At 40.7% G+C, this 27,940-nt stretch overlaps 1 protein-coding gene across 1 annotated transcript; it reads right to left on the reverse strand.

The window, feature by feature from the left end:
• Positions 1-1,474: 1,474 nt before the first annotated feature.
• LOC100466817 (multifunctional methyltransferase subunit TRM112-like protein) lies at positions 1,475-27,653 on the reverse strand. The gene is made up of 2 exons (XM_034641470.1): positions 27,586-27,653; positions 1,475-1,910 (listed from the first exon to the last, which is right to left on the reverse strand). Exons 1-2 carry the CDS (start codon positions 27,651-27,653, stop codon positions 1,475-1,477), a joined length of 504 nt encoding a protein of 167 aa, XP_034497361.1.
• Positions 27,654-27,940: the final 287 nt, after the last annotated feature.

Consider the following 27,940-nt stretch of genomic DNA (forward strand, 5'->3'; position numbering starts at 1 on the left):
GGCATTTAAAAAACAGTATCTAAAGAAGAGCTAGAAAGGGCAAGTGCTAAAATAATCTGGTTAGAAAAGCAAAGTTTCTTATAACTTAGTTCTCAAAATTCAAAACCCAATGTGAACCCCTCATGAGTTCAATAATTTCTAAGGAAACTGAGGCTTTTAATGTTCCTGTTCCATTATAGATAATTTCCTTCTCATAGGAGGCCTCTAACAGCAGTTGAGATGGAAATAAAAATAGTCTGAGGAGAGAGAGTGGGAGAAATAAAAAAGGAACATAATATGAAAGTGAGAGAGATCCCTAGGAGTTGGAAAGTTCTGTAAACAAGCTCCCTCTAGACAGTGTTTGGATTCATTTTTATGTCTCTAGAGCCTAGCGCAGAGCATGGGCGTGTTTGCTGATCAGCACACATTCTTGGGGGAAAGGGGCCTATAGGTGAAGTGGTGGCAGAGGGGATGGGGCCGGAGCGCAAAAAGTTAGAGCAGAGGGCACCAAAACAGAACAGAAAAAGCACTTGGAAGGAAAAAGGGGGGAAAGACATGAAGCTGGAGTGAGAGGCTCTTCTACTTTCACTGGTACTCTATTGATTTCGTTACTTAAGAAAAGCAACAAGGGAGAAATATCAAGAACAGAGAGTTCTAGAAGGAATTGAAGGCAGAGGTGGGAGATATGACTAAATTCCTTGTTCCTGTTTTCGTTCTGAGATTGTTAGACCTCTAGTCTGATTCTCCACTTCCTCTTCCTATTTGCATACATCCTTATTTGTCCCCCTCACTAGACCATAAGCAACTTGAGGGCAGAAAATGTTTTATTCCTCCTTGTCTTCACCACTGGACCTAGATGGGCACCTGGCTCATTATGTTTAATGAATTGAATTGGCAAGAAGGGTTAATGGTTATCTGTGAGTGGATGTATTCATACACAGAATCTGCACTTCTCCATCGTAATGGGGCAACCAATTCTTTCTCTGCCCTCTGTCCCATTTGGAACAGAAAACTATAAATAAAAAGGGAAAATTTGTGCACTTCCACACAAGGTGTTATTGAAAATCACTAGAATAATTTAATCAGAATAGTATACAACATAAGTCAGATCTATTCTTGGGGACTGTTAAAGGGAAAGCTTATCTCCAAATGAGACAGAAAGCACACAGAAGCATGCACCAGTGTCTCAATATAATCTACTAGTTCTCATCTCAAATTATTCCATGGGTATAAGGTAACACAATTTCTTCCAGCTGTAAGGTCCTCTCTATTACAGGCCATTCAGTGTCAGAAATAGGTAAAGTCATGATCAGGGATTTGGCTGGAATATATATGTATATTTGGTTCTGAACCTTTAAAGAGAAAAATATATCGAGCTCAAGAACACTGTATTTCCTGTGTCATTGGGTCAAGGGTACAGGACAAACCTAGGAAACAGGATATACATAAGCAAAAACATTCATGGTAACAGACTGAAAAAGTAGTGCCTGCACGATTAAGTCTCTGTTTCCTCATCACTCAGCAGCATGTTGGGGATCCTGCGACTGATGGGGAACAGATGCCCAGACTCTGGGCACTGCAAGGTGCCCTCCAACACGTCCTCCTCCAGCGGCACATGGTGCATCTGCCTCAGGAATTTCTCATCATGATCATATCCTTCAGTCAGCCCTTTGGGCACCTCGACCAGATGCAAGGTATCTGCCACCTCCAAAAGCACTGCCCACTCCACCTTGGGTATCATACACACCAGGAAGTCGGGGTTGAACTCCACGGGATTGATGTGGACCTCGGTGGCCTGGACGTGCAGAGGGAAGCCATGGGGCCCCACCCCCTGCACATGCGAGCTGGGCAGGTTGTGCGTGAGAAGCTTCCTGTCACCACAACGTGCCCTCAGCAGGCCGGAACCGGAAGAAGGCAGAAACTCCGCTTGGCTGGAATATTTTTAAAATATTCAGATGACCTGGAATGGAAGGATATAGAGAGGGAAAGAAAGTAAGGACAAGAGGAAGACAGAGAGGAGGAGCATAATGATCATGCAGCAGAGAATAATAAAGGTGCATTGTTCTTATCTTTGATATGTATAATTGATCAAGTCTATATTTCTGCATATTGAGATGGTAAGTTGTGGTTTTAAGATGAGTTGCAAGTTGGCCCTTGAGTGATGGAAAAAGTGTGTCATATATTTCTATGTGCGATCAGGTTCTCAGCCCCCTTTTTTTTTTTTAAAGATTTTATTTATTTATTTGACAGGGACAGAGACAGCTAGCGAGAGAGGGAACACAAGCAGGGGGAGTGGGAGAGGAAGAAGCAGGCTCATAGCGGAGGAGCCTGATGTGGGGCTCGATCCCATAACGCCGGGATCACACCCTGAGCCGAAGGCAGACGCTTAACCTCTGTGCCACCCAGGCGCCCCATCTCAGCCCTTTCTTAATCATGGAGTCCCTTTTAATAATCTGATGAAAGCTAATGGGTCTTTTCCCCAGAAAAACACACAACCATCCAAAATTTTGCATGTGATTTTGATAGTACATAGACTCCTGCAGCCCATCTATGGACTCTGTGGCAAGACACCTTCTGATAGATAAATTCTCAGTGTTCCTTACCTCTTATCCCAGATTTAAGCTTTCAGTTGCTATTTAACCCCAGAGCAGATGAGACACAAATGCTCTCCGTCTGTGGGTAGCGGTTATCTGGTATCTCCTTTGTATTTTTGGTGCAAACAGTTGGCCTTCTGAAATGGGAACCGCTATTAATAACTAATGTTTGACTGAGGCAATTTGAAACATTTTTCTCCAAAATGCTCTATGGGCGACATGAGTGAAGGAGACAAACCAAACACTGATGGTTTACTTGAGTCTGTCAAGGGATATGCAGGGATTAGTAGTAAAGGAAGGGGAAGAAGAGGCCATGTGAGATGCCTCAGAGCCAGCATGTGGCAATGTTACTATGTGATGTCACACATCTGTTTTCAAGCTGTGATATGCTTCAGACTAGAACAAATAGATCTAGCAAAAGGTCAGGAATGGCAAACAGAATTCATCTTCCTTGGCAGTTCCAGTAGATTGTGTGGTAGTCGGTTATATCGGTGCCCTCCCCCAGCCCCCAGTAAATTGTTCCTCCTGGTATTCTCATCATTGTGTGACCACCTTTCCTCAGATTGAGGCCACTCCTCTGACTTGCTGTAACCAGTAAAGTGTGGCAGAAGTGTGGTTGTACAGTTTTGGCTGAAGCCTTAAGAAGACCTGGCAGTGTCTGCTTTTTGCTCCTGGGAGCCCTAAGCTGTCATGTAAGAAGTCTATTTGCCCTGCTAGAGAGACCATGTGGAGAGGCCATGTGGAGAGAGGAGAGACCCTGAGACTCCATGAAGGAGAACTGGGGAGCCCAGCCAGCAGCTGAGGCTCTAGCCATATGAACCCAGGCAAGTCATTCCATCTACCCCCAGCCCTTTGAACCATCCTAGCTGAAGCATCAGACACATAAGTGAAGAAGCCTCTTTGGATGTTCTTGCCCCAGCAGAAGATATGAGAAGAAGAGATAAGCCATTTCTGTTGTGCCCTGTCCAAGTTCCTGACCCACAGAACTCTGAGAAACAATAACAATGGTTGTTTGAAGCTACTAAGTTTTGGAGTAAGTTTTTATTTTTCTCCAACAATTAATAGACTACAGAAACAGTAATTTTTACCTAGAAGTGGGGCATTGTTTTATAAAAACATAAACCTGTGGCATTGGTTTTGGGATTGGGCAGTGAATAAACTCTAGAAGAATCTTGAGAGGAATGTTGACACAATGCTAATAACAATAAGAAAATTGTATTGGAGACTAGAGAAAAGGTGACCTGAATTATGTAATGGTGGTAAGTGACACCGTAATAACATGGAAGATAGAAAATATGTAATGAACTTGTGGATTTTCCTGAGAAGATTTCCTGAGAAGAAGGGCCAAGTGATTGTTTTTTTGTGGAGCCTGATAAGGTACAGATGGAGAGAGATAAATTAGAGAAGGAACCATTTCGTTTTCCAGCAGAATCACGAGGGAACATTCCCAGCCCAGGATCTGCTGAGCTGGAAAATAAAACAGTTTCTCATTCCCAACCTCTCCAGCCTATAAAAAAATTCTTAAATTAAAATCTGGAAACAGAGATTAATTCCATGACACTGGCGGTAAATCATGACCTTGGAGGTCCAAATCAGATCAAGGATGTGGTTGTAAGACCCTTTGTGAAAACCTCAGAAGGATTTAAATTTGTGTCTTGTAGATCTTCTAAGCTGGACAGTAGGGTTTTAAGAATTGTAAGAACCTATTTCCTATACTGTCTCATTTTAACAAAGAGTTTGCAAGAGTCTTCATGGCATTTTCCCATAGCACCTTGACTGTCAGTTCAAGGCAGAGAGGAACTTATTTTGGAGAGATTTATGAATGTGGGTTGTTTTTAATGGATTAAATTGTAATTTGATATAGGAAGCCCACAAAAGCTTAAAATAATTATGTCAGCATGGACTAAAAGGGACAAACATGCTTAAAAATCAAAAGTAGTCTCTGAGGCCCTAACCTCTAATGGTCAGGAAGCAGATTAAGAAAGCTAATCTGCATCAAACACAATGCATTTCTAATGGAGAAGAAGAAATGACTCAGCGGGCAGAACTAAGGGCCATGGAAAACTACTTCACGGGGCAGAAGTGAGCCCTTTGCCAGGAACATTGGAGGATTTCAGAATTGCTATGGACCAGTGACTTCCATGTGCCTCCCATACCCCTCCCCCCTTTATGAATGGGAGCGTCTGTTGTGGTTATCCTGTCCCTTTCTCACTGCTGTATGCTGGGTGTGTGGGGAGTAGAAAACTTACCTTTACTTTACTTGAACTTGAGGAACCATACTTGAGTGTACAGAGGGGACCACACATCTGCAGCTGTATCTGATTTAGATAATGAAATCTCAGACTTTAAGCTGATGCTGTAGCCATGACAGGATGAGACTTTTGGAGATCTAGGGAGAGAGGGAATATATCCTGCACATGAGAGGAACATGAATTCCTATGATATTTCTGTGGTAGCTCTCAAAGTTTGGCTCCCAACATTCCTCCCCTGGCAGTATGTACAAGCTGCTCTTCACGTTGAGAGGTGGAGATAATTTCTCCTTCTCATACTCTTGAATGTGGGTTGATATTGTGACTGACTTTGACCAATAGAATGTGGTGGAAGTGATGTTTTAGATTGGGCAGCTTCTACTCGTCAGCCCATCTGCCGTACTGTGATAAGCCCAAGTGATACAGAGAAGTCAGAGAAGAACTGAGCTGCTCCCGTTGATGGCCCCATGTGAGCTCGCAGCTGAAAGTGAGTACCAACTGACAACCAGAACACGGAAGCTCACTTGGACATCTCAGCCTTTCCAATAACTGTAACCCAGGCATCATTACACAGGTTGGAAGACCATCTAGCCATGCCCAGACAACCCACAAAACTGTGGGAGATAATAAAATGGTTATCATTTTAAACCATGAGTTTTAGGGTGATTTGTTATACAGCAATAGTTAAGTGGAACAGGTTGGTATGGTTTTTGGAGTACTGTGTTGAGAGGATTTTTAGGCCAAATCCAGGCTTGGTAGGAAATATGTCATGACTGATTGCCAGTCTCTCATAGGGGCAGGGAGGGAGACTGAAATCCTGTGTAAAACGGGACTGGAATTACCAAATCACAACTTAATGCTATCTCAGTAGTGCTCAGAAAGAGCCACTGGCAGCTTTTTGTGAGAAAATTGTGACTTAAAATAAAAGTAATTAAAAACCTTGGCTTTTGATTAGCTCTGAGTTTTTCTGTGTTTTGAGGTTTGAATTTAACAGTTTCTGAAGAACTTTAACTCAGAAGAACTGACAGTAAATCAGTGAATGGGTCAGGTCAAGTGAAACCCTAAGGGATTACCACTAGGATTCCACCATCTCTGTTTTCTCCCCTCTCTCCCACCAAACTCTGGGTTGTGAATAGCTGTGAAGGGTCCTTGGAACTGTTAGCATCCCTGCATGTTGGTCTGTATTTTCCTGAAAATGTCTAAGCTCAAGCCCAGTATAATATAGAGGTGCTGAACGTGTCTGTGAAAACTTCACTTGCTCACTCATTCATTTAAATTTGTCTATAATTATCTTACGTGATGTGATGTGGTGTGATGTGATGTGATATGATATTATATATGGTTTTGTCTATGCCAAACACCTCTCCAGGGACTGGGAGAGAGAAATAAAAAAGGCATAAGTTCTAAGCAAGTCATGGCCCCTATCTTCAAGGGGCTCATGTTCTAGTGTCCGGAAATTAATCTGGATATTACAGCAGGATAAAAACAAAGCAGCAACAGAGGTGAACATTATAATAGTAATTAGCATTTATTGTACACTTTCCATGCCAAGTATCTTATATAATCTTTAAAATTTTTAAATTTTAATTATTTTTTATAATAGCTTTATTAAGATACATTTCCCATATCACAAAATCCACCTCTTTAAATATAATGCAGTGTTTTTGGTATAAAGTAGTGCAAACCACCACCACTATCTGATTCCAGAACATTTGATCACCCCAAACAGAAATACCTACCGTCACCAGGCACTTTCTATTCCCCTCATCTCCCTAGCCCCTGGTGATTACTAATCTACTTTCTGTCTCTATGGATTTGCTTATTTGGATCTTTTGATATAATTGCAATAATTCAATATATGACCTTTTGTGTCTGGCTTATTTCATTTAGCACAGTTTTCAAGGCTCATCCATATTGTAGCATGTATTATCTACTTCTTTTTATCACAAATAATATTCCATTGTGTAGATATGTCATATTTTGTCTCTTCATCAACTGATAGACATAGGAGTTGCTCCAATTTTTTGACTACTATGAATAATGTTACTATGAACATTGGTGTATAAGTTTGGGCATTTTTAAAAATTTTTATTTATTTTTATTTATTTATTTGAGCGTGAAAGTGAGGAGAAAGAGAGCACGAGCAAGGGTGGAGGGAGAGAGGAAGAAGCAGACTCCCCATTGAGCAGGGAGCCTGATGCAGGACTTGATCCCAGGACCCTGGGATCATGACCTGAGCTGAATGCAGATGCTTAATTGACTGAGCCACCCAGGTGCCCATGTGAACATATATTTTTTATATTCCTAGGTATGTACATAAAAGTGCAATTGCTGGGTCATATGGCAATTCTCTGTTTAACTTTTTGAGAAACTGACAAATTATTATTGTCCATATTTTTATTTTAGCCACTCTGATGGGTGTAAAGTGGTATCTCATTGTGGTTTTGATTTGCGTTTCCCTAAAAACTAATGATGTTGAGCATCTTTTTACGTGCTTGTTGCCCATCTGTGTATTTTCTTTGGAGAAACATCTATTCAAATCTTTTGCCTATTTTTTAATTGGGTTGTTATGGTCTTTTCATTTTTGAGTTTTAAGTTTTTTATATATTCTGGATACAAATTCCTTGTCAGATCTATGAATCACAAATATTTTCTCCTATTCTGTGGTGACATTTTCACATTGATAGTGTCCTTTGAAGCCTCTAATTCTTTAATTTTGATGTAGTCTAGTTTATTATTTCATCTCTTGTGTTTTTGATGTCACATCAAAAAACTATTTTCTAATCCAAGCTCATGAAGACTTACTCCCATGTTTTCTTCTAAGAGTTTTATAGTTTAGCTCTTAAATTTAGGTCTAGGATCCATTTTGAGTTAATTTTTATATATGATGTGAGGTAGGGGTTCAACTTTATTTATTTATTTTTGCATGTGGATATTCAGTCGTCTCAGCCTCATTTGTTGAAACATTCTTTCCTGTCAAATTGTCTTGCAATCTTTGTAGAAAATCAACTGGCTACAAAAAAATGTAAGGGTTTATTTCTGGACTCTGAATTCCATTGACCTATATGTCTATTTTTATGCTAGTTATTTAATCTTTATAACAGTTACATGAAGAAGGTACTACTAAGACTCAGGGACTTTAGGTATTTTGTTGAAGATCATGCAGTTAATATGCAGTGAAGCCAAGACTGGAAACCTGGATTCTATGATACCAAATTGAAGGCTAGAAAGTTAATACTCTGCCCTCCCAGAGGGATGGCTGTAGTATGGATTTCTGTAGGCAGGGAATGCCAGGATGTAAGGTATTTGGATTCAGGGTATATACAATTTGTAGGGATGTGAAACTATTTACAGCAATGTCAAGACCCAGGGAACAGTTGGAATGGAAAGAGGACAAGACACCACAATTAATTAGGGCCTTTGAAAACTCAGAGGGAGCAACCTAACTAGCCTATGTGGTTCAGGGATGGTTTTCACAAGAAAATCACATTTAATCAGTGCCAGGTAATGTCTGTATAAGTTTGCCAGGTTGTGTATGTGTTGGATGAGGTAGGAGAGGGTCTAGAGGGAATAGCATGCGTGAAGACCTAAGGGTACTAAAGAAAATGTCATAGCCAAGGAATGGCGAGAACCCAGATAAAACCTCGGGGGACCTTTAGATATTAGCTGGATAAAAAACTGGAAAAGCAAGTTAGGAGTATGGGGTCATGAATTACTGCCAAGGAGTTTGGTTTTTCTCCTGGAAGCAACCGTGAACAAATGTGGATTTTATGTAGAGGAGTTAGGTATTCATGTAATTGAGAGCACAGAGCAGGATAGACTAGCGGAGAAGGAGACAGCGCAGAAGATGTGGATGAGGAGCTACTGCAGGTGAGATGTTGAGGAGAGTAGGGATGGAGAGAAGAGGGCAATTACCCAGGATGCATAATCAATAAGGCTTGATGACTGATTTGTTATGGGAGAGTGTGAGGCAGAGAGAGACAGAAGGAGATGGAGTAGGACAGAGAGAAAAAGGAAGAAAGTGAAGGAAATAAACATTTTTTGAAGGTCTAATACGTGATAGCCTTGTTAATATGTTTCTATTTTCAGGTGAGAAAATATATTCAGACAAGTTTATCCAAAGCCACAGAGCTGTTAGTCAACGGTTAAGGCAGTTTTCAAATTCAGTCCTGTTAGACCCCAAAGCTCCTACTCTTTCCTTCATACCATATTATCAAAGATAAAGCTCAGATTTTGGATACAGGTGAGAGGATGAATACTGATACCATTTATAAGAAAAGAAAACAAGAAAGAGAAGAAAGAGCTGGTTTTAACAGGAAAAGGGTACAGAGATTCATTTGAGGGCACATGACGTTTGAGAGAGCTGTATGACACCAATGAAGATGACCTTGGCATGGTTAGAAATATGGGACCAAACCTCAGGAGAGGCACATGGGCTTAAGATTCCTCCCCAGAACTCTCTTCTTTCCTACTCCTGAGCTGAGATGTTGGGTAATGCCATGGGAAACAGCTGAGATTGTCCACAGAAACATATGGAATGTGAAGAGAGGGAGAACAAAAAAATGAACTGCTCACATGGATCGAAGATGAGGGATGGGAGAGTCTAAGGGCACCTTCTCTGGTGGCATCAGTTGATGGGCATACCTGGGTTGTACCCATAGAAATTTGGCTCCCAGGCCTCAGTCAGGCTTTAGTGGCAGCGGTGAGGGGCCCTTTTCTTCCTGTAGTGAACACTCAATAAATGATCACTATTATTATTACTGTGGTTATGATTCCACACGGAGTAAAAATCAGCGACTATTTTTCAGGAGTATATTTTGTATAGTCCCCTTCAGAGGCAGGAATATGGGATAAAATGATTTCCTGTGGTCCTTCCCAGCCCCATGGCTCCATAATCCTCCACTTTAATATGTGACTAGTGAGTAAGAACTGTCTTGAAATTTTGATTTCTGGTACAGAGTCTATCATTATACTTCCAAATTTTCTTGGGAAATATTCGAAGCCAGAAGAGACTTTCATTTTGTTCACTTTAAGGAACGCTTCATTCATATTCATCTAACAAACATTCATTTAACACTTACTCAAATAAATAGTCCTGTGCTAGATGCTATGTTGAAGCCAGGTTAAGTACAAAATCTCTGTTCTCAGGTCATTTGTAATTTAGTTAAGAGGGGAAGACGAGCATAGCTGTCAATGGAGTGGGTAACTAACCACAGTCAGAGAAGCAGCCTGAAGCTAGCCTTGAGATTGGGCATGGTTTGGACAGTTAGGCATGAGGCAAGTCCAGGAGAGAGAAAAGGGAGATCTGAGTAGAAAAGAGGAAGGACAGATAGCTCAGGTGTGTTGTGAAAGCAGGAGTCAAACAGCCTGAGGGAAGCAGGGCAATGGTGAGGTATAACTTTGGAGTCTAAGTTAGAAAGGGGAAGGCAGGTAATTCTAGGTAATGAGGCCCATGAGTGTATCCTCATGCAACCACTCAGACTGGGTTCATTCTAGACTTCTTGTGGGTATGCCATTTTCTGTTCCATATAAAGTGGTATCTATAGGTAATTTGCTCCCACTCCAACCTTCTGAGATGCTTGGAAGAAACGAGGTTGTCGTTATCTCCCAGCTATGGGAGAAACCCATTCACTACCACATACGCTGGTCACTATTGCCATTCTGTACATTATCCAGAACTTTTTACCATTCCTGGAATGTCTCCCCTATGCTCTTTTTCCCAAGGCCATGAAGCCAGCCCCAGATGCCGCCATGTTAGAAAGCAGAGGCAATTGGTTCTGAGGACAGCTGATGATTGAAATGCTGTCTGATTTCTCCTCCCCATAGCTCCTAATCCCTCTCCTTAGTAATTTGTATGTGTTCTATTTATTTGGGATAAAATCCCCCCTAGAGGGGCCTGGGGCAACTCTGTTTTGTGTAGCTCCTGGATGGCCAAGGAAGGGGCCTTGGGAGAGGTTTCTTAGATACCAAATAGCACATAGATGATTTATACATAAATGAGTCAGAAATATGGAGATTAAGTTTTCGCTGAGATGCACATGAATTAAGGAGAAAAAGTGTTTGAGGCAATTTAAAAAGAAATGCCATGGAACTTAAAGCATATGGAAAATAATACAAGATGCTGAAGAAATCTCAAAACGGATGGGGTTTGGCCTAATGAGTCCTTGGAGCCCCTCCCCATTTCACAAAAATCTCCTCATTTGAAGAAATTAACATGACTTTAGAGACTGGCTGAAAAGGGTCCATCTCTCCAGGTTTGACTGGCTCATCCCTAGTCTAATTGTTTGGATTTTAATTTTTTTTTTACCTTGTTCTGCGGTTCATGTCTAAATACTCGAAGATGTTTATATTGCATACATTCAGCTTTAATTGGCCCTTAAAAGAAGGTGTTGATTAGAATCTGCTCAACATCAACAGCTAGCTCACACAACATTCTGTAATTACTGTTTATTAATTTAGTTCAAGTGGCATAGTTGAAAGCCCTGTTCAGATGGGAGAAGTAAATTGTCACTGGTATTGAATATGTAAATTATGTGCATTGTAAATTTCCATGAAGAAATGTTTAAAGTTAAATGCTGTGCACATAAACCCTTCCGGTTTTATCTAACCCAACCCTTGGAGTCGAATCAGGTCTTTACTTAGAGAGCACAAGGTGGAAGAACCCTATGGGGGTGCTGGGCCATTGCCCCAAGGAGTTGCATCTTACCTTGAGTTTGTAAAATGAGATTTTGTAATGAAGTTTTGTTGTGTGTGTTCCTTTTTTCATGAAACAAGGCAACGCTAATGTGCTCTCTTTATCTTTGTTCACAAAGCCCTTCGATGGAGTGTCCCAGCAGATTTTCTAAGGCTGTTTGGCAATCCAGCAAATTCCCCCGCCTCCCTGAGGAAGCTTCTAGATGCTGTTGGGTGGCATGCCACAGACAACAGGAATTGAAGACAGCTTTTCTTCAGCAAATAGCTGAAATAAGTTACTATGAGTGTATGTGTGTGTTTACTTCCCCGAGAATATCAAAGAAGATGGCAGAAACAGAAGCAAATTCTCAAGTTGGGATTGTTTGTTAGAGCCCAAATCATCTCATTTCTGGGAACTGTATTATAGGCTCTGTGCAGCTCTTCCCGGGAGAGAGAGTGGTTTAATCTGGTTGGGGAAAATTTATTATATCAAAGGTTGTCTTCAATTCTTGCTGTGTTTAGGTAGAAGTAAGCAAAATTTTCTTTCAAACTTCAAGAAGTAACCAAAACACTTTGTTTTTTTCTGTACTAATGGTACTTTGGCAAGTTACTTAATATACCTGTTTCTTGGATTTTTGCCCGTGAAATGGGGAAGATGATGGTACCTGCTTCATGGAGTAGATGCAAAGATTAAATGAGATAATACCTGCTCAGCGCTTAACACAGGGTCTGGCCATAATGTAGGGACAATACATGTTAACTGTTATTTGTTCTGTGAAAGTTTACATGTTAAAACTTGATCCCTGAATGCTTTTATACACTCACTAAAAGATTCCTTTTTTTAAAGATTTCTGATTATTTGGGGAGAATCTGAAATTCATGACTAATCAGAGAGGATACTTTAAAAAAATAGAGAAGGAAACCAAGGGTTTGTAAGTGTGAAAATTCTGTTATAATTTTTTTCCCTAAGGTTGAAAAGAGTAGTTGAGGCAAAAAGTACATCTGGCTCCTATGTCGCTGAAGCCCACACATGCCCATTTGGGGGGCTTTCTGGCTTTGTACAAGTTTTTCAGCCCAGATGTTGGATGTTTTCAATTTTGTAGAATCTGACTATAAATGAACTGAAAAAAAAAATGGCCCAACTGTTACTGGGACTAATTATGATAGTTCCAAGGAGAATGTGCATGCTTTCACTTTTCCTTTATGAAATGTTCCTCAAGAAAGCCTTTTGATTGAAATAAGCCTTTCAGATGACAGCTGACATTTTCAGTAATAATAATCCTACTTCAGATTCATAGAGAGGAAGTAATGGAAATGCAAAGTGCTTTACAGATGCTGCCTTGTTTATTTGCATTACCCTCCTGGGTGGCAGGTGGCAAGAATTATTCTCCCTGTTTTACAGATGCAGAAACTGAGGTACTGAGAAATAAAAGCACGAAGCTTAAAAGTTCTAGAGCAGGTCGGTGATAGAATCAGGAAGTCTTATAATCTGATAGAACTAAATTCAATCTAGTTAGTAGCCATCTACTAAGGACACTCACGCTAATGAGAGCTTCTGTCAACCAGGTAAACCTGTCTTCATGGATCAGATGTGTTTCAGCTAAGTTGTCTATCCATTTCTGTAAAGCAAATCCCATTTTCCTGTTAGTGTCTTTCAAAAAGACATGGGCCCCCAAATTACTCCCATAGTTAGAGCTCAACATTTTTTACATGGGAGATAGCTGAAAGTGGTTGCTCAGGCTCCAGCTATTTTTAATCACTCCACCTCCCACCCTACTCCCACCTCATTAGTGTTTTGAGAAGTCGGAAAGAAAGATGGTATGGAGCTGAGAGGAGAGTGCAGTATTCTCCCCCCTCCCCATTTGGTGTTCACTCTGAGCAGTAATTTTTCTAAGTCACCCGGAGTTCTGCCCAGCCAGAGGCCCCCCAGAGCAGATACTTAATACCCCTGGAATCTGGCTTTGCATCTTCCTTGGGTGGTACTAAGCTGTATTTTCACAGATCACAAGTAAGCAACACCATCTTATACTTGGTTTAGTTTCTTAAAATATTTTGTTTGTTTATTGATGTTTGCCCATCAATGCCCTTCTTGCATGTCAGGTATAGACTGGTGGTGGGAAGAGGTGAATAGAGAGATGAGCAGGGGATCTCTACCTTTGAGGAGGTTGGAGCTCACACCAGGTGGGGGGACAGGAGCAAATCAACACCTAGCCCTGTCCTGTGTCCCCTAGCTTCCAGGGGAACTGTGGAAGAATGGATAGGAATTAGCCGGGTGAGAAGGCAGTGGGATGTCATTTCAGGCAGAGGGTGTAGCATAGGTATAGTAACTTGAGAGAGCTTGACCTCCAGGGAGCAGTGAGGAGTTAGCAGTGTTGTATGGCTCTCATGTATGGTGCACACCCAAGTTGACTGGACATAGAATTGGAGATAGGTGGAAGCCAGGCCCAGAAAGTTCTTTTATGTTGAGAAACGTTTCCTTGAAGACCATAGGGCATCCTTGAAAGCTCTGTTATGACAATGATTTGAGTACAACCAGCTGAAGTCTTCCAGTTCTACAGAACCAACTGATTTCCTACCTTGCCAATGGAGTAAATCTGCTGTATATTTATGTGCTTATTAGTCAGAGAAACAGAACCAATAAGATGAGTGTGTGTGTGTGCGCGCGTGTGCACGCGCGTGCGCACGTATTTTAAGGAAATGGTTTGTGTGATTCATGATTATGGAAGCTGGCAAGTCCAAAATCTTCAGGATGGGCCATCAGGCTGGAGACCAGGGAAGAGTTGTTACAGCAGTTCAAGTCTAAAGGCCATCTGCAGGCAGAATTCCTTGCTCAAGAGAGGTTATTCTTTTGTTCTCTTCAGTTCTTCAACTGATTTGATAAGGCCCACCCTATTATGGAGGACAATTTGCTTCACTCAGAGTCAACTAATGTAAATGTTAATTTCATCCCAAAACTCTCTCACAGAATCATATGGGATACCGTTGATTATATTTCTGGGCACCATGGCCCAGCCATGTTGATATGTAAAATTAACCATCACAAAGGGAATATATATATATTCACATGGGTGTAGTATTCCTATAATCCTGTTTTCTGTAGAACTCCATTCATTCATGAACTCTTTAAAAATTACTTATTGAGTGCCAACTTTGTGCCAAGCTCTGGAAATCCACAAGTGAGCCAGAAAAACAGTGTTGCTGACCTCTTGGAACTTTTTGGTAAAGCAAGGATTGGCAAATTATGACCCTTGGGCAAATCTGTCCCATAGCCCGTTTTTGGGAGTTAAGATATTTTGGAACACAACCATGTTCATTTTTTTATGAGTTGTTTATGACTGCTTGCATGCTACAATGGCACCACTGAGTCATTACTACAGAGACAATATGCCCTGCAAATTATAAAATATTTACTATCTAACACTTTATAGAAACTTTGACAATCCCTATATTGGAGTATATAGATAGTAAGGGCATAGACAAATAGACATATAATATAATGTCAGGTAGTCAGTAGTGCTTTGAGGAAAAAATAAAGCAGGACAAAAGGCTAGAGTAATGGGATGCTGTTTTGTCGTGGCAGTTAGGAAAGTGCTCTCTGTAAAGATGATATTTGAGCAGGGACCTTAATGACAGAAGGGAAAGCCATGAGAATGCCCAGGGTTAAGTGAGTCCCAGGCAGAGGACACAGCAAGTGCCTGGCATGCTTGACGGTCTGGAGATGACAGAATGCTGGGGCCGATCGCCTGCAATCTAATTCTCTCATCTTGTGCATCCAGGATGGCCTGGGTTTCACTAAAATTGGCTGAGAGATTAGATTCTTGCAAAGCGTGTTTTGAGTTTTTGATTCTGCAGTATTGGAAACTAAGTCTTCATAGCTTCCTCTTTGGTCTACGGAAGCCCAGGTGCGATCAGATGCCTCCATGTCACTCTCTCTTCTTCTCAACTCTCCACCATTGCAGAGTGCAAACTGCAAATTGCTCAGCCTGGCAATTCAGGCCCTTAGTGGTCCGTCCTAATCCAGCCCCCTTTTCTGACATGGCAGCCTTGTGTCTTACCCGTGCAGTTCGCACTGCCCCCAAGCTCGCTCCCCTCAGAGTTCCTGTATTTCTCCTTCCTTCATGCTGTTCATCTTCCCCTCAGCTCATGACGTCCTACTCCTTCCGCAAAGTCTCACTCCATCTTTCTCTCTTGCTGTCTCCACTTCCCTCTCCCTTTCTTCCCTCCTCCTTTTCCTCGTACCTCCAAGTCCCCTCCCACCATTGCTTGTTCTTGATTTTCCATCAGCATTGACTGAGTTAATCTAATTGTGTTTGTGCATCTCTATCTCTTTTCCCAGGAGCCTATGAGGCCTGGACAGCAGAAATGCATTGAGAATAACATTGCTTTTTCTCTGCAGAAGGAATGCAGTCAAATAAATGACCATCACTCAGCATTTTACTAGAGACTTGTTTGTACTTGGTACTCTGCAAGAGTCCTAAAGAGATAGCCACGAGTCAGACATGATTTTGACCTTTACAGAGCTCACAAGTGTAATAGGGGGAAAACATTCAAACAAATGCATATGGTACACATAGATGCTTGTAGAATGTGCTTCAGAAACAGAGATGGTGTGTGGCTAGCTCTGCCTGGATGAATGAGGGAAATTTCTCTGAGGATATGACATTTTAGTAAGATGTAGGTGGAAGAAAGGAGGGAGGATTCCGATCAGAAGAAGCTCTATGTGCAAAGGTAGAAAGCTGAGAAAGGAGCTGCACTTAATCTGAGACTGAGCGAGAAGTTGTAAGTAGTAAAGACGAGAGAGCGCAAGCATGACAGGACATGGGCTAGTAAACATAAAATCCTGATGTAGCTGAGCAAGCATGATCTCCAACTTTATCTTTGTATCTCTGTCACTTAGCCTAGCACCTTTGACAAAGTTGTGAATACTTTGTGGTGTTTCAATTTGAACTAAGCAAGTTAAATTTCACTATATATCCTTAAGACCCATTTGAACATGGTATGCCACTAATTTTTGTATATGATATACAGAGCATTTAATGATTGTGTCAGATATATGCATTACACTGCAACGTATATCACAGAACTTTATTGAGCCCATGACCTCAGCAGGTATCTCTCGATGATCTTCTTTGTGGTTTCCTTGGTGGGACCGATTTATTTAATATGCCTAAAAAACATACTCTCCATTAAATAAGAATTATGCTCTGTGTTTCAGTAATGAAATAGGATGAATTCAGGGGACCCACGTGGATTTTTACTTTTATAGGACCCTCACTGGATAGTAATAAAGTCAGGACAAGTGGATGTGACAAGGTTTCCTTCAGGAGGGACTATAGAAACAATGACCAATGATGACTTAGTGTCAATATTAAATTACTCAATGAGGTGAGTGTGATCTAATAGCAATGTGATTTCCTGCCCAAATAGCCCAAGCCAACCTTTTTTTACAAGGCTATCCATGTGTTCTTGGCAAGAAGCTAACACCATCTTAAAGATGAGTTTGTTCTCTATTAGGTCAATGAGGAGTGAACTAAATATTTTCTACTTGGGTCTTCACATGATAAAAGCTTAACAGCTTTGAAGGAGCTATTACAGGCAAATGTCTAAAAGAAATACCCATTTGAAAAGTCTATAATTATGTACTTCTATAACTGTGTAAAGGGATCACAGTTCCCATCAAGGGTTATTGAGTAAATAGTGAGTTCTTAAGTCAGTAACTACTTATTTACATGATGGTTGGTAACGGCAATAAAGAAATCATTGCAAGCTGCTGAGTAGATCTTATTCATCCATGTAGTTGGGGCTCATAAGGTGCTGAAGTCTGTTCTCCACTCAGGCAAGAAGAAACAAAACAAAAAAACACTGCAGTAACTTGGAGCAAGGTGAGGTGCTATCTTCCCATTGAGCCAGGGGATGCTAATGAGCTCCAAAGGCTCTTGCAAGTGATTTAGGTTCAAAGTGACTGGAAGAGCACTGCTTGAAGGACATCTGCCTTTGACTACCCAGCCTCCATTCTCCTTTCTTCTAATAAAAGCCATTTTTCCTTGAGATCTACCTTTCCCACATTCCTCGTACTCTGGTAAGGCTGTCAATCAAATGGTCAGGTTTCTCCATCAGCAAGTGATCCAGATAGCACTCTTAAGAGTCCTTTGGGGATTTGATATAATTTCTGGGAAAGAGGAAGACATAGTTTTTTCTAGGATGCCCTGGTAAAGGTCAGTGTAAGCTTGGAGCTGCCTGAAACTAAAACTAACACAGAATAAGGCAGAGGTAAGAGATGATGAGAAAAGATATAGATTTCCGAGCACACTGTTCGAGCACCTGGGTGAGCCCCATCTGAGGCTAGAACTCACCCTGGACTTCCCAGTCACATGGGCAAGAGATTTCTTTTTTATGGTTATGTGGTTTGAATTGAGTTTTATGTCATCATCACTGATGGACTCCCCAATGTGGGGTACCCTATTTGTGATTTTTCTTTTTCTCTACCGCCCACCTCATTTTATGAGAATTCCTTAGTGTGTTTGTCACATGACATGCATTTGTGTATTGGGACAAATGATCTCTCACTGGTTGACTTCTGCTGTCAGTAGTCCCAGAAGTGATTGTGTAAGAAGTGGAAACGAAAGGTTTGGCTTTCTCTGGCTAATGCCCCCTCCCTGAGCAGGAATCAGCAAGAGTTACCTACATGCCTGCACCTGAATGACAGTCCCAGGAGAGAATATCCCTTCCCATATTTTTCATTTCATTTCTTCTTTTAATCTTTGTCACATATATGAAGTTTCTACCTTTTTAACTTTAAATCAGATGATTAGCACAAGGAGATGCTCTATTGCAGAACATTTTACTTTAATATTTTCACACTTGTAAAAAAAAAAAAATGTGATGCTGGGAATGAGGTGATCCAGAGACTGTGATTATGGCTGAGAGATCACTCACCACGGCAGATGGAGTCACACAGTCCATTGTCGATGTGAAGCCTCCAAGAAGATAAAAAAATGTAATTTTAATTGACATCAGTCTTTATAGCCAAAAAGAAGCCTTTACAGTGGAGTGAATAAAAATGCAGGATTTTGGCAAAGCCCTGAAGAAGTGTTCAAAAGGGTGACTGTAAAGTCACTAGGAAATGAGATTGCCCCAAATTAGGCTTCAGTCTAATTTTTTAGTAGCCAGAGGTTATAGTTAACAATCAAGAGCCAGACTGAGGCCTTTGGGGAACATGGATGCCCTGGATGCTCTTGGGGTCTCAGAATTGGGGTTCAAGAATCAGGGACTGGATGACATTCTTCCCAAGTATTGGTTCTGGTCTTTGCTGGTAATGTCATGCTTTCATTTTGGTTGGTGTTTGTTTCAGGGTTTCTCAGCAACCACTACCATTTTTGGACCAGCAATGGACCAGCAATGGATACACATTTCTTAATCTTGCTCCAGATGTGGAAAGTCTTAATTGGTGGAGTGAGCAAGGCTGAGAAAAGCTGGGGAGAGTGGCTGTGTCTATAATGGGCATCAATATCATTAGTTGGAGGACTTCCTTAGTGTTGTGCATGTGGTCTAGAGGAATGCGGTGCTTATCATGGGACAATAAAAATAAAGAAGTTGGGACAGAAATGTACAATAGAAAAAAATAAAGCTGAATAACAGATGGTAAAAATCTAGAGGAAAGAATAGCAGATGACATACATTTAAAAGAAAAGAAGAGGAAAAAAGATGCCCAGAAGAAGGGCAGTGGTGGAGGAGAGCCAGCGAAGGATGAACAAGGGCAAGTTTGAGAAGTCTGTTGCTGTCGCTCATGTCTGCAACCCCAGATTCCCCTGGGATGCACACGCCAATCACTTCAGAAGCTTTCGGGAACTAGCCCGTGAGCACACGAGTGCTTTGCAGTGTTATTCTCCATGTCTACTTCACAGTGTTCTTTCAGTCGGAGACTTGAGCTGAAACTGTACAAGGAAGTCTCAAACTTAAGTTTTTTCACTTGCATTTGAGAATCTTAAATCATTTGGGCAAGAATGCTGGAGAGGATAAAGGAGTAGTGCTTTCACACCGAGTTGGTTCTGTTCTATTATTGATTTACAAGTTTAATTTCCATCAAAATAGCAGAATGAGAACCTGAGACATTTCCAATGGCTTCTGAGAGGCCCAGGATTTGACTTGGCTGACAGAACAACTAAAATTACCTAGGGCTCTTCATGTGTGATTAAAATTTGGGAAATGAATGCTTTCTCAGTGGCTGCCTTTTTTCCCTTTATCATGCTTGCTAATGGTTTCATAAAACCTCTCTACCAACTAATGCCCCCTCTCCTGTCCTATCCTTTCTCCTGTCCCTGCCTGAGTGCTTCCCAGAGTGCTACTCCCATTCTTTTTCTCTTTTCCTGCCCTTGATTCATCTCTGGGTCAGAGTAGCACTAGAAATGGGGGAAATTTCCACCAGGGTATATTATGTAGTGGTCCCAACCATCATGATGGTAACAACCATGTTGCTCAGAATATCTTCTGTTCCTTAGCATGGATTTATGAGGTTATTATGGTCCAGACTATTCAGAACTTTAAATGCCCCATCATAAATCTGAGGACGTGATGTATACATCTTCTAGAAGAGCAAGTGGGACAGTGGTCAACCTAAACTGTTTGCTTGATCGTTTAGTCCTGTACATCCTAAGTCCCTTTTACATTTTAGTGAAGAGTTTATTTGCCATTTGGCACCTTAATAAATGGTACTGTAGTCTGTACAATGATCATTACAATTCAGTGGCTGGGGAAATGAAAGCATCCAACCAGTACGCTTATTCTGAATATTAGTTTTATTGAGGGGAAAGTATAGAAATGCTATCTGTTCAAGTCCTAATGGAGCTGCTTCCATTCCTCAAAGGGTAATCACATAGTATCAGAGAGATCTCAATCTTAAAGACTATGGAATATAGAGTGATTAGGCTTCAGTGTCTTTAGGAGTGTTTTTTTTTTCTTTGTAAAAAAATGCCTCTTTCCAGATGTAGAACTGAAGTATCTGTTGCTTCTGATGTTGCTGTCAGAGGCCAATTGGGAAGCAAAGTAGCAAACACAATGGCTCCTTTGAATTCCGTTGCAAGAGGCAGAACATTCCCAGCCTCAAGATTCCGGTCCTTCTTGCCTCAGTGTTTGGAAAAAAGCAAATCCCCTCCAACTTGAAGAAAGAGTCTTCCTCCTCCCCACCCTTGACCCGACCTCTGAACCCAACCAAGTTTTGCTATTTCTTAGGAAATGGTTTGGTTTAGAAGCGTGGCATTTGAAGGTGAAAGAGAGGGAGATTAGAGGAATTTGAGCCTGTTTTCACAATTCCAGTTGGGATGTTGGAGAAAATTTCTGTGACATTTAAACTGCCAGTTACTTTATTAGATTTTCATTTCTAAAGCAGAACTAAATAAGTGCAGTCAGTCAATGACTCTGGCCAAAATAATGTGCGTGATTAGGCTCATTAAAAGTCTTTCTTCCCTTAACGGAGAAGTTTTAAATTCTGGCCTTGAGTGGAAGCACCATGGAGAATCAAGTGTAGCAAAGTTTCTGATTTCAGTATCAAATGGTCTCGAGCATTTTTTTGTATAAGGAATAAAAAATTTGGGACTAAAAACATAATAAAGTGCTGATTCACTGCTGTTCCTTTTTGAATGCTGGGTTTCCTAAAAAAAAAAAAAAAGAAAAGAAAAGAAAGAGAGAGAGAGAGAGAGAAAAGAAAAAAGAAAAAAGGGACAGAGAGAAGTGGATCAATTTCAGTAGTTTTAGGCTGTATAGTTTTGAAAGCAATCCTGTTGCTATCGGTACCTGACCACAGAGCTAGACAGAACACAAATAAGAAGTGTCTTCTGTGCTTCCTTTCTCCTCCTCCTCGCCCTGACCCTCTTTAGAATATAACTTAACTTAGAACATGTGTAGATTAAATCAGGGAAAAACTGGATGGGGACAGTAGGTTCAAATTTTTCTTGCGGTTTTTTGTTTACTTATTTGTTTTCCTACTGGCTGTTTTGGGGTTAGGGGGAAGGGGTTGTGCATTTTCAAGACGGAATTGCTCTCTGGGCCTTCTTTTATTATCTTTGAAATTAGATTCTTCTCAATTATTCAGGAGCAGATTATCTAGTTTGCAGACTATCTGGGTATTTTGTTTCTTCCCTTTCCTCTCTCCTTGTTGCCAGTGTTTTGACAATTTCCTCATGCTGCTGACATCCACAAAATTGACCATAAAAGGAGACAGGAAACATCCAATCAGTTTTGTTTGTTAATTGCTCTGGTACAATTTGTTGAGAAAGAAACTAAAATATAGACCAAACTGGAGTTTGAAGATTATCTGTGAATCGAATCTTTCCATACTTTCTCTAAGCCTCATTTGTGCAGATAATCGAGGGTTGGCAGAACTTCAGAGAAGTATCTCTTAAGAGAGATCAAACACTTCTCAAAACCCAGCTCCCTCTGAAATGGCAAATTTTTTCATTCCCATGGGAAAGTCATTGCTTAGAGAAGCAAATAGAGAGAGGTGCTGAGAGAGAGGGAGAGAGAGAGAGAGGGAGAGGGAGAGAATCCCTCTGGTCTGATCTATCTTTGATGGAAGAGGCTCAGTAGAGACTGGCTAGATTGGTGATTTGTTCTGGGCCCAGACTTGTGTATAAATATATGTGCGTGTGTGCACATGCGCACACGTGTATCCTACTTAAATCCACCTGGAGGCAAGATGCCAGGAGAGAGGTATGGAGGTCAATGCCTGTGAGCTGCATGTTTCTTCTCGATAATGAGAGCTCTCTCCAGTGCCCGGCCCCTCACTCTCCAGTCTTTTGGGTTTGGGGGCTGCTCTTCTAACTCTGACCACCCAGTGGTGTGAAACTAATGATTAACCCTTTGGCACCAGTGCTGGAGAATTCGCTCCACTAATTGGTAATGCAAAACCCATTAGTGATTAGTGTGGGGATACTCTGAGTCCAGATGTCAGAAGGTTAATGAAAAATTGAGTATTGTATTTTGCTGGGGGATTAAAATTTTTTGGGTGGGTGATGTCTTTTTCTCCTTTCTGCCAGCTGAGGTTGAACATCAAGCTACTGGCCTCCATGGGCTGGCCTGCTTGCTACAAGTCTGGTTGGATTTTACCTGGAAGATCAGAAAATCTTTGTCATCAAATCCAAACAAACACCATCTAGAACTCTCCTTCACAGTTCAGAAATGGAGATGGCTCCCAAGGGCCACATTAAGAAGTAGATTTAATTGCCCAATAATTGCAAGAGTTTTGCCTGCCAATATATTTGTTAATTGAAAAAATATTTTTTTTTGCCATATTTGGACTTCTGGAAATGGATAAGAGGGAAATTTATTGGAGAACTTTATTTGGACTGGAGGACCCATTTGTGCAAGTACATTCCTTATTAATAGGTCTTTGTTCTTGCTGTAACCCCTCAGCCAGGTATTTTGAGAGGCATACTCATTTTCTTCTAAGTCATATCAGCATGGTAATCACTTTTGGCTGAAAACCAGCTGCCATTTGCATGTTTAATAAAAATATAACACTAATACCATATTCAAAACTATTTTTCCTTTTAGTCTGAGACTTCAAAATAATCTGCTTCCCTATATCTACCATAAATGCTGTTTACCCTGGCTGAAGTCTTTAAAATAGGGAGAAATGCTAAAACAGTTTGATGACTCTTTCTTTCCCCTATCAGTCACCAACCATCTCTCTTAATTATGGTGTAAGGACATTTACATAACCAGGGGGAGTGTCCTATAACTACATTTCTATTATGCTTGGCACTTGTGTGAAAGGATATTATATTCATGTGCATTAGAGATTGCTTATAAAAGATCAAGACAATAATAGCCGATCAGACAATAAGGGTCTCTTTTCTCCTCCCAGACAGGCTGTCTCTGACAGAAGAATACAGTTCATCAAAAGTGTCTGCAGGTTGTCAAACTCAGGGAGGTTTGGGGACCCTCTGAGGCTGTCATGGTCAACAAGAAGATTTTCTGTCGGGCTTCACCATCACTCACCCTGAGGAAATAATCACTCACTACATTCTGCATGTTCTCATGATAGAGCTCTCCATTTGAGAGAAAAGAGCCATTTTATCAAAGGACAATATAGCCCTTCTCTGGGTCCACGTAGCTTCCATTATCAGACCATAATAAATCATATTTATGTTCTCAGTTAATAAGACTGATTACAATGCAGGTTTCAGACGTGGGAAAAGCAAAGCAGGTGAAAAGACGTTTTAATGAAAATATGATAAGAAAACAGCTACTTGTGAACATTTCGCGCTATTATTTGTAATGATTACAGACAATTTTTGATGCATCTTCTTTAGCAGTGGTTTAAGCTGCATAAATTGGCTCACTGGTAGATAAGTAAAAATGATAAGAAAAAAATCATGAAATTGTCGTATGTTGTCGAGAATCATTATGTACATAACAAGTGCAAAATGGGTCTAATGTATGTGCTGGGGATGGAGGTAAAACAGATTTCTCGGGGAAACATGGTTTGGATATTATTCAAAATGATTTAGAAATTTTCTCATCTCACTTATTAAAAGTGCGTGTTCCCTGAAATTTGGGGTTGCCAAGCATTAATTTCATCTTTGTAAATGAATCAGCAACTCTACCTCTTTTATTCAACCTCAAAGTTGTTTTTCCTTTTCTTCCCCTCTGTCTCCCTTGGAGCTCAGTACAAAGAGACAAAGAGATATATATTTCCTACTCAGTGTTTGTGTACAACTGCCATTAGTGCTAATGGGAGTTAAGTGCCTACTTGGGAGGAGAACAGACCCCAAAGTTTAATATTGAAGGGTACCTTATTAAAAAGGCCTGGACATTTTTAGCTTCAGTGAGTTCAATTACATTAAAGTACCAACTTTCTAAATTAGTACAAAAAAGAAAAAAATTGGAGAAAGTAGTGAAATAGCTTTAGCCTTTCACTGTGTAATGCAGAAGAGCAGCTGATGGCTGAGGAGGGGGTGCAGTCTGTCTTGTTCATTCATACTAACTTACGGATTTTATAGCGTAACAAATAACAATTCCAGGTTAGCACCCACAACACTTAGAGCACTTTTTTCTACTGTCCATTTGCAGCTCTGATGAGAATTTTATTAGCCCTGGCTTTCAGGTTTCTAAAGACAATGAGACTTCTTGCATCCCACGTTATTCTGGATTGTGGTATTCTGAAACATTGGTTTAACAAAATTTACCACAGATTTAGCAAGTGGTTGGGACATTTTCTCTATTTGGGGGGAGAGGGGATTGGCAGGCTTCACTTTGTACACTTATGAGAGAACCTTTTAAAATTTGTCGAATCACCTTGTTACACACTGAAAAAGCAAACATTCTCCATAATGAAGTTATCATGGCTAGACCGCTGGAGAAGGCACAATATTGATGGCACTGGAGACTCTTTTTACCAAAAGCAAATTTAAAATCAACCAGAGTCTCTATTTTACTCAGAGATTCTTGGATTGTATTTTTTCTGAGCCAGTTTGCACTAACGTTAGATTATTGAGAGAGTTGGTAATGTCAGTGAAGCCTGGCAGATTAACTTCACAAGTCAAAAGAAAAATTCATAGGGAAAATGTATGATTTTAATTGATAAGTTAGGCATGTACTTATGGATGTATGTGGGTGCCTATGCAGGGGTCCCATGTTTTTCTGCAATATTGCTCTTTTTCCTGAAATTAAAAACCTATTGAGATTCAGTCCCCTCCCCCTAGATCATTGCTTTCTTTGTTGGCAATTTCTCTTTGTTCTATTCTAACTTGAATGGAGGAGGGGAGAGTGATTGGCCCCATGTCAGTCACATTGTCTGACTTCCACAGAAATAACTGCCAAGACTTTTGCTGCATCTTCCTTTGATTTTCGGCCTCACTCCATTTTTCTTTTCATAGGTTGGCCAAAAACTATTGCCTGCAAGAGAATTCTGTAATGCCACCATATATCTAATATCTATGAGGCGTTTTGTTTTAGCGTTACTGGACTTAACCACAAAAGACACTTGACATTGATAAAGAATCTGTCAAGTCCACCCTGATCAGTGCCCTGAAGTCACTCATGACAGGGAAGACATCGACCCCCTAAAGCAGTGGCAGATTAGGAGAAAAATGATGAGGAGCCTCATCGGCGTGAAGCCATTTCATGTCGGACCATATACTGAGCCAAATGTGTTTTACTGGTCACACTCCATTAGCATGTGTGAAACAGTTGGGGAAATGGCCGTATGATTAGACAGAAGGAAACCTGATTCTCCATTATCGGAACTTGTTACTACTGAATAATATCTATGCAAGAGGGATTGGTTCAAGTTTCGTAAATTTCTTGTGTGATAGAAAATGAGTGGCATTCATGAATAGCACCAACATAGTTCAATCACAAGCTGTGCCTCTAAATCTCCCCCAATTTTCAATATATTTTTTTAAAGTCTTGGTGAAATCCACATTTTTATTGGCAAGAGCTTTCATGGGTGTTTGACTCCTAAAATTTCCTCCCTCGATCTCTCTATTGAAACCAGTAGATTACATTTTCCCAGGGCCCAAGCAATCTTTCTGTGGCTAAGAAAAAGACAGAGGACCGGCTTGAGATGAAGACTCATGTCTGGTGTAGTTCTTATAGTTTACATTAAATTTTTTTAAAAAGAGAATGTCATTGAAAAGATGACTTTAAGGATGAGAAGGTAAGAAAGACTCAGATACAAAAGAAATTCCCAGCAATGCTTAAAACACCATGACCACAGCACTGTGAGGAAAAGAGAGAGTAGGCAGGATTTTCCTCTTGGGGGTAATCTGTTGAAAACCCACATAGAATGAAAGAAAATCTATTGTGGGAAAGAAAGAGAGCTTTCTTGAATGTTGCCTGCACAATCACATATCTGTGAGAGTTAAAGTTCTTTAGAACAAAATCTCGTCCCACATATGACTGGGGAATTATTAAATGTTGACTATTAAATCTTTTAGTGAGTTTCATACTGTTTTTATTTCTCCAGAATGATGAATATGCAAATTTAAAATTGAATGCCTTTGTTCCCAAGAAAATGATAAAACCAAGTCCTTGCCGAAGTCTAGCATTTACAGATGGGTTCTCTGAAGCGATGACTCACCCCAGCTGGTGGCCGCCAATGTCAAGTAAAACTTTGCCACCTCCCACCTCCATGGAGAAGGGACCATTTGGATTGGGAAACTGCAGGGACTTTGATGATGGTCCCTGGGCACTTGTGCAAAACTTTGGCCTGATTTAGTCATTGTGGATAACTTTCCCCAGCCCCAAACCCAAGCAGAGGCAGCAAATAGACATTATTTCCAATAGCAGGAAAGGGCAAGGACAAACCAAAGGGCAAGGACAAACCAAAGGGCAAAGAGGTGTATGCCCCTGGACAGACCAGCAAGGCAGGCAGCAATTAGTGCAAAACACCCACCTGTGTCATTTTTCTTGTATTCTCTCAGCTTGTCAGGCCCCCAAAGCTTCGTAGTTGGTCCAAGAATTCAGTGCAATCCTCCCTTGTGGCCACACAGAATGTTTGCAGTATTGAAGGCTGGCCCAGGACTAATTTTAAAAAAGCAAATCTGGGAAACAGCTTAATTTCATTTCCCTTGAGATTTTTCTGGGACAAAGTTAGAAATTATGACAAGTTGAACAAAATAGCAGTTAGAGGCAGAGGCTACTTTGAGCAAAAGTCTCCTATATTATCCCATTATCCTTATTCCCAAAATTCTATACTGTGAAGGAAGTTTAATGGATTTTCAGTAAATGGTGGTAGTTTTTCATGCTACACTACAATGTTTTGCAACCCCTGTGATGCTGGCGTGAACTGTGGGATCTTTCATTAGAGTGCCCTCTTGAACACGCAGGAGAAAGACATAATCAAATGTACGCAGTGACTTGTGGGTCTCAATTTCACAAGTGGTTAATGAACACCTACTATGTGTCAGGTACTGTGACTCACAGACCAGGTCTCCTAGACCGGTGCTCTTTCTACCACCCGACACACTCTTCATTGATATGATTGAATGAGTGAGGAACCTAAAGTTAGTGCTTCTGATTTTGAAGGCCTCAGTTCAAAAATAGCCATTTTGGCAGAAATTCTAAAATTTGTAAGTGAATGATGTGCTTACCTTTTCCAGAGGAGTGAGTAGACAATGATGTGCATAAGAACATAGGCTTGAAGTTCTGGTCCAGTCATGGCTCCTTTGCTTTCCAGTTAGTTTGTCCCTAGACAAATTACTTATTTCTCTAAGTCTCAATTTCCTCATCTATAAAATGCATATAATAATATGACTTATTTTCTTAGCATTGTTGTGAGGATTAAATAGTGAACAATTGGTGCTACAAAAGCCAAATGAAGAGCTGGGCCATCAAGGCAGCTGCCTGTGGGGAGGGGGGTTGTGTGTCAATGTTTAAGACACACCAGACACCTCTGGAATAAATGATAAATCTCCACTTTCTGGACATGATCCTGACTTATCCGAC

Source organism: Ailuropoda melanoleuca, chromosome 2, assembly GCF_002007445.2.
Source record: "Ailuropoda melanoleuca isolate Jingjing chromosome 2, ASM200744v2, whole genome shotgun sequence".
NCBI classification, from domain to species: domain Eukaryota; kingdom Metazoa; phylum Chordata; class Mammalia; order Carnivora; family Ursidae; genus Ailuropoda; species Ailuropoda melanoleuca.

Excerpts from the sequence above, each read along its gene's own strand:
- LOC100466817 (XM_034641470.1), bottom strand. The coding sequence starts at position 27,653 with ATGACTGGACCAGAACTTCAAGCCTATGTTCTTATGCACATCATTGTC. Across the intron at positions 1,911-27,585 it reads TACTCACTCCTCTGGAAAAG|CCAAGCGGAGTTTCTGCCTT; the intron begins GTAAGCACATCA and ends AAAATATTCCAG.